The sequence below is a fragment of the Pygocentrus nattereri genome, chromosome 3, assembly GCF_015220715.1.
Source record: "Pygocentrus nattereri isolate fPygNat1 chromosome 3, fPygNat1.pri, whole genome shotgun sequence".
Classification (NCBI taxonomy): Eukaryota; Metazoa; Chordata; class Actinopteri; order Characiformes; family Serrasalmidae; genus Pygocentrus; species Pygocentrus nattereri.
In genome coordinates, this window is record NC_051213.1 from 51027169 (window position 1) to 51034668 (window position 7500).

At 41.2% G+C, this 7500-nt stretch overlaps 1 protein-coding gene across 7 annotated transcripts in view; it reads right to left on the reverse strand.

Moving 5' to 3' along the window:
* The window catches only part of fhod3b (formin homology 2 domain containing 3b), a 240512-nt gene that overhangs the window by 96645 nt on the left and 136367 nt on the right, over positions 1-7500 (reverse strand). For all 7 annotated transcript variants that reach the window (XM_037537069.1, XM_037537068.1, XM_037537067.1 and 4 more), the window contains exon 5: positions 987-1092. In XM_037537069.1, coding sequence (XP_037392966.1) covers positions 987-1092 — 106 coding nt within the window. The remainder of the gene's footprint in view (positions 1-986; positions 1093-7500) is intronic.

Consider the following 7500-nt stretch of genomic DNA (forward strand, 5'->3'; position numbering starts at 1 on the left):
TCCTGAAAGGTTCCTCGAGGGCGAGAACAAAGTATCTGGCACGTTTCACCCTCTCTAAATGTTACAGACGCTAAATGGGATTAAGTTTGGGCACGGAACGTTTTCCACACTGCACTTCTACTCGCCAATAAACTAAATCTCTTTCCGAGGCGCAGAGGGAAAGGGGAGGGAGGGAGGGAGGCTCTGGAATTAGCTTTATTATCTCCAACATCCTGCCAGGCTCTGTTTATTGGGCGCTAAAGCCTGTGAGGCCGAGCCCCTCGCAGTGTCCACTGAAAATGGGGGTGACTTCATATAGCTGACCCATGATCCCAGATACACAGGGGCAAAGCACTAGGCTGATCCAGGCTCCGCCCACAATACAGACTCGGTTTATATCACAATCCCTACATTTAGAGTCACTGTTCTCCATCATCAACATTCCATATAAGCTCAGAAGACTCGTGTAGGTTCTCTGGAGGTTCTGGATGGTAAATAAAGTGTCTATATCTGTGTTGTAGTCATGGCGACGCCTGGTTCCCATCACCACCACTGTGAAGACGTCTGAACCGTTTCACACCAAACCCTCTAAACCGCTCTGACTGCACCTCACACACTGAATCCGTTTGAACATTAAATATCTCGTCTTTGTAGTGGATTCGGTTGAATATCGGTTGAAAAGGATTTGCAGATCATCGTCTTCTGATTTTATTTATGTTTTACACAACGTCCCAACATCACTGGGGATGGAACTGGGGTTGTAGAATGTGCTGAAAAATCTGTGTATTTCCCCTTTAAACTAGCCAGCTACTCAGCATGCACAGCAGAAATAATGTGATTACACAATAATCAGCTTTAGTCCAGTCGATCTGCTACAATATCAAGGGGGGGTGTAACTCTGAGAGTGGAATTGTGGGATTTGTAGTGCTGCTGTACCATAATTTGCTGTCAGTGTAGCACAAGCATTAGTGTAGCTGCAATATGAGCTGTATAAGCAGCAGAGGTACCTCTGAGGATGTAGTTCTGGTAGTTCTGATCTGCTTCTGCTCCCACTTTAATGAGACAGGTGAGTCCCTCAGCCACGACGAACTCATGCACCAGGTCTTTATCGTCCTGCAGAGGAAACAAACAAATCAAGCTCCGAAACAAACCCAGCGTTCAAATCAGTGCATCTCCTGCACACGAAGAGAAGCGGAGACTAATGTCCCCGTCACGTCCCTGCAGCTTCAGTAAACACACCAAGCTCTTTACACCGTCTGAGCGTTCTGCAATCAGCGGACCACCAGAGATGGACTTTCATTAAGTGATGTTAATCGATAAGAAGTTATTTTCCCTAAAAAATGATAACATATCGCCAACATCAGCTCAATTCCCAAACGTCCTGCACGCAGAGCTCAGCGAGCGGAGCCAGATTCCTTAGCTCTACTGTACTTGACCCTCCAAACTGGGCCAAGCGGCTCCGCACCTCATTTCCTGTAGCCATGGCAACCCCATGTGTTTGGGGTGCAGCAGCGACGGGTTGCCAAGCGCGGTTCGGCTGGTTCCCCAGACCAGGAGCTGGTTCCCCAGACCAGGAGCTCATTAAACAGGCAGTAAGAAGACTGAAGAATGCTGTTTGTGTTAGCTGGATTCATGTGCACGTTTGTTTTTATACCTTGTTGGGACATATATGTAACATATGTCCCATTATATGTGTAAGTATGTGCTTATATAATAATAATAATAATAATAATAATAATAATAATATAATATGCATATATATATGCACCCTTGTGCTATAGTTTTATCATTATTATTATTATTATCATACACTCTAAAAAATGGTTCTTCAAAGGTTCTTTAGTAAAGAACATGGTTCTATATAGAACATGGTTCTTTGTATCATGAGAGGGTTCTTCTGATTGATGGAGAATGTGCACGAATGTGCTATAGACGATTCTGCATGGATCATTTTTGTAAAGGGTTCTATACAGCACCCAAAGGGGTTCTTTGCATTTTCAAATAGGTTCTATATAGAACCATCTGCAGCACATTCTCCATCAATCTGAAGAACCATTTCATGATGCAAAGAACCCTTTAATCGTGCAAAGGTTTCTTTGAGTGGTTCTATGTAGAACCGTTTTCTTTACTAAAGAACCCTTGAAGCACCACCTATTTGAAGTGTAACTCAAACCTAGTCTGAACCTGAACTAATCCAAAAATAATTTACTATTTCAATTGCGAAAAATTCAATCTGGAGCTTTTTTGAATGACTTTTTCTAAAGTCAGGGCCATTTTACTCCCATTTTTTCTGCAAAGTCAGGAAGTTTTTGCCCCCAAAAGGTATGAAAACAAACACACAGACACAAATACCATCTAGCAGCAGAGCCACAGTCCAGCACACTCAGTTGAATCTCTGATTTCTCCACCGTGTGCCATGCTATGTGTGGAATGAAGCTGGAGTCCAGCATGATGGCCAATATTTCCCAGCTCTGACAGTTCAGTGGACCCACCCAGTCACTGATGTAAAAATGATTAGAGGCTTGGAGCTTCGAGGAACTTTATTGGCCAATGAAAGCTAAAATGACACGGAATTCCTCTGCACACATCTGGACACACGCAATCCACTTCAGAATGTATCTGAAAGTGTTTCCCAAATACAGTACAGTACAGACCACCTTCATTACCTCATTTACACTCGTTAGGCTATTCGTGATTCAGGAGAATTTCCTGAGATTAGATATGAGATAATCCACTCACATGAGGAAAAGAAGAATCAAAGGAAAACTGGGTGAAAACTGGACTTTAAAACTGAAAAAAACACTCCAGAGAAAATGAGACTCCTAACAACCACCTGGAAGAGCTGGTAGACCCCAAAACTGCCCCCAGCAGATTAACAGCACTTAAATAACATACTAAGGCATCATATATGGCCCCACTAATATACTAAGGCATCATATATGGCCCCACTAATATACTAAGGCATCATATATGGCCCCACTAATATACTAAGGCATCATATATGGCCCCACTAACATACTAAGGCATCATATATGGCCCCAATAATATACTAAGGCATCATATATGGCCCCACTAATATACTAAGGCATCATATATGGCCCCACTAATATACAAAGGCATCATATATGGCCCCACTAATATACTAAGGCATCATATATGGCCCCACTAACATACTAAGGCATCATATATGGCCCCAATAATATACTAAGGCATCATATATGGCCCCACTAATATACTAAGGCATCATATATGGCCCCACTAATATACTAAGGCATCATATATGGCCCCAATAATATACTAAGGTATCATATATGGCCCCACTAATATACTAAGGCATCATATATGGCCCCACTAATATACTAAGGCATCTTATATGGCCCCACTAATATACTAAGGCATCATATATGGCCCCACTAATATACTAAGGCATCATATATGGCCCCAATAATATACTAAGGCATCATATATGGCCCCACTAATATACTAAGGCATCATATATGGCCCCACTAATATACTAAGGCATCATATATGGCCCCACTAATATACAAAGGCATCATATATGGCCCCAATAATATACTAAGGCATCATATATGGCCCCACTAATATACTAAGGCATCATATATGGCCCCACTAATATACTAAGGTATCATATATGGCCCCCCTAATATACTAAGGCATCTTATATGGCCCCACTAATATACTAAGGCATCTTATATGGCCCCACTAATATACTAAGGCATCATATATGGCCCCACTAATATACTAAGGCATCATATATGGCCCCACTAATATACTAAGGCATCATATATGGCCCCACTAATATACTGAGGCATCATATTTGGCCCCACTAATATACTAAGGCATCATATATGGCCCCAATAATATACTAAGGCATCATATATGGCCCCACTAATATACTAAGGTATCATATATGGCCCCACTAATATACTAAGGCATCATATATGGCCCCACTAATATACTAAGGCATCATATATGGCCCCACTAATATACTAAGGCATCATATATGGCCCCACTAATATACTAAGGCATCATATATGGCCCCAATAATATACTAAGGCATCATATATGGCCCCACTAATATACTAAGGCATCGTATATGGCCCCAATAATATACTAAGGCATCATATTTGGCCCCAATAATATACTAAGGCATCACATATGGGCCCAATAATATACTAAGGCATCATATATGGCCCCAATAATATACTAAGGCATCTTATATGGCCCCGCTAATATACCAAGGCATCACATATGGGCCCAATAATATACTAAGGCATCTTATATGGCCCCAATAATATACTAAGGCATCATATTTGGCCCCAATAATATACTAAGGCATCATATATGGCCCCACTAATATACTAAGGCATCATATATGGCCCCACTCATATACTAAGGCACCATATATGGCCCCACTAATATACTAAGGCATCTTATATGGCCCCACCAATATACGAAGGCATCTTATATGGCCCCACTAATATACTAAGGCATCATATATGGCCCCACTAATATACTAAGGCATCACATATGGGCCCAATAATATACTAAGGCATCTTATATGGCCCCAATAATATACTAAGGCATCATATTTGGCCCCAATAATATACTAAGGCATCATATATGGCCCCACTAATATACTAAGGCATCATATATGGCCCCACTCATATACTAAGGCACCATATATGGCCCCACTAATATACTAAGGCATCTTATATGGCCCCACTAATATACGAAGGCATCTTATATGGCCCCACTAATATACTAAGGCATCATATATGGCCCCACTAATATACTAAGGCATCATATATGGCCCCACTAATATACTAAGGCATCATATATGGCCCCACTAATATACTAAGGCATCATATATGGCCCCAATAATATACTAAGGCATCATATATGGCCCCACTAATATACTAAGGCATCATATATGGCCCCACTAATATACTAAGGCATCATATATGGCCCCACTAATATACTAAGGCATCTTATATGGCCCCAATAATATACTAAGGCATCATATATGGCCCCACTAATATACTAAGGCATCATATATGGCCCCAATAATATACTAAGGCATCATATATGGCCCCACTAATATACTAAGGCATCATATATGGCCCCACTAATATACTGAGGCATCATATTTGGCCCCACTAATATACTAAGGCATCATATATGGCCCCACTAATATACTGAGGCATCATATATGGCCCCACTCATATACTGAGGCATCATATATGGCCCCACTAATATACTAAGGCATCATATATGGCCCCAATAATATACTAAGGCATCATATATGGCCCCACTAATATACTAAGGCATCATATATGGCCCCACTAATATACTGAGGCATCATATTTGGCCCCACTAATATACTAAGGCATCATATATGGCCCCACTAATATACTGAGGCATCATATATGGCCCCACTCATATACTAAGGCATCATATATGGCCCCAATAATATGATAAGGCATAATTTATAGTACTGATAATATATTAAGGCATCTTATATGGCCCCACTAATATACTAAGGCATCATATATGGCCCCACTAATATACTAAGGCATCATATATGGCCCCACTAATATACTAAGGCATCATATATGGCCCCAATAATATACTAAGGCATCATATATGGCCCCACTAATATACTAAGGCATCATATATGGCCCCACTAATATACTAAGGCATCTTATATGGCCCCAATAATATACTAAGGCATCATATTTGGCCCCACTAATATACTAAGGCATCATATATGGCCCCAATAATATACTAAGGCATCATATATGGCCCCACTAATATACTAAGGCATCATATATGGCCCCACTAATATACTGAGGCATCATATTTGGCCCCACTAATATACTAAGGCATCATATATGGCCCCACTAATATACTGAGGCATCATATATGGCCCCACTCATATACTGAGGCATCATATATGGCCCCACTAATATACTAAGGCATCATATATGGCCCCAATAATATACTAAGGCATCATATATGGCCCCACTAATATACTAAGGCATCATATATGGCCCCACTAATATACTGAGGCATCATATTTGGCCCCACTAATATACTAAGGCATCATATATGGCCCCAATAATATACTAAGGCATCATATATGGCCCCACTAATATACTGAGGCATCATATATGGCCCCACTCATATACTGAGGCATCATATATGGCCCCACTAATATACTAAGGCATCATATATGGCCCCAATAATATGATAAGGCATAATTTATAGTACTGATAATATATTAAGGCATCTTATATGGCCCCAATAATATAATAAGGCATCATTTATAGTACTGATAATGTAATAAGGCATTATATAGAGTCAACCTGACAATGTTGACCTGACGATGTAGTACTTAGGCATTATATATACTGGACTCACTGACCCTCACACAGCTGAGCGGAGATTTAGCTGCTGTCATTTTCTGATAAATGTGTTTTCTGCTTTTTTTCCTGACACTGAAAAATTAATAACTTGTACTCCATGTTTGCTTTGACTGGAGATTAAATGCATGGGGGGGTGACAAATGGACCCTAATCCTTCACATCTGTCAACAGCTGTGTAATTTAAACCTGCCAGACAGACCTGCAAATCCCCCATGAACATTTAGAACAAGCATAACAGATAAATACATCCACAAAAACATGCACATACTTCAGCTCCCTGTTTACAGCTGCTAACCCTAACCACATTACACATTACTGTTAATGAACAATCTGTGATCCTAGCGCTGCTCACATGGAGCACCGAGTGCGCCGATCAAGTTAGAACCCGGTTCTGTTTCAACTGAGGAGCTGACAGCTTTCTTTCTTATCTAGACCCAGGCTGGTCAGCTAGGTAACAGACTGGACAGCTCCATCATGAATACCACAGGCTTGAGTTAAAGCACTTCCGGTGTGATTCACGGTAAATCTGCAATATGAAAGACTAAAGAGGACAAAAAAAGTGTCCATGTCTAAGATTCCCTGAAGGCCAGCAGTGCAATCCGGGGCTGCATGGAAAGGGCACGTCACGCTCTACTGACCTGTGGAGTTTTTGAGGTTTTCCTGGCAAAGCATTGGTTTCTCCTGTGGTTTTATTCATGACATCATCAGCGATCAGTCCACGTGGACTCGACTTTCATCACAAAACTGTTGACATTAAAAAATCTGAAGTCATGCAGCCCCTAGTACTTCCAGTGTGACGGTCAGTCCGAAGTGATTTCCTGAGTGTCCATCGCATGAATCCAGCAGCTCCACACGGTGAGAGGCAGATGACGTGTATCTCAGCCCCTCTTCATAGGCTCATAACTCCGGATGTGAGCCTCGTAGGATCCCGTGATGAGATGGAATGGAAAGGGCGGCTCTACGGATTCAGGAAGGGGTTGAACTGGATTTCTGAGCTGGATCACCACTAAGATTCACACAGCGATAGAGACAGAGAGTCTGACCTGCGGGTGAGTTTATGAAAGAGACCTTT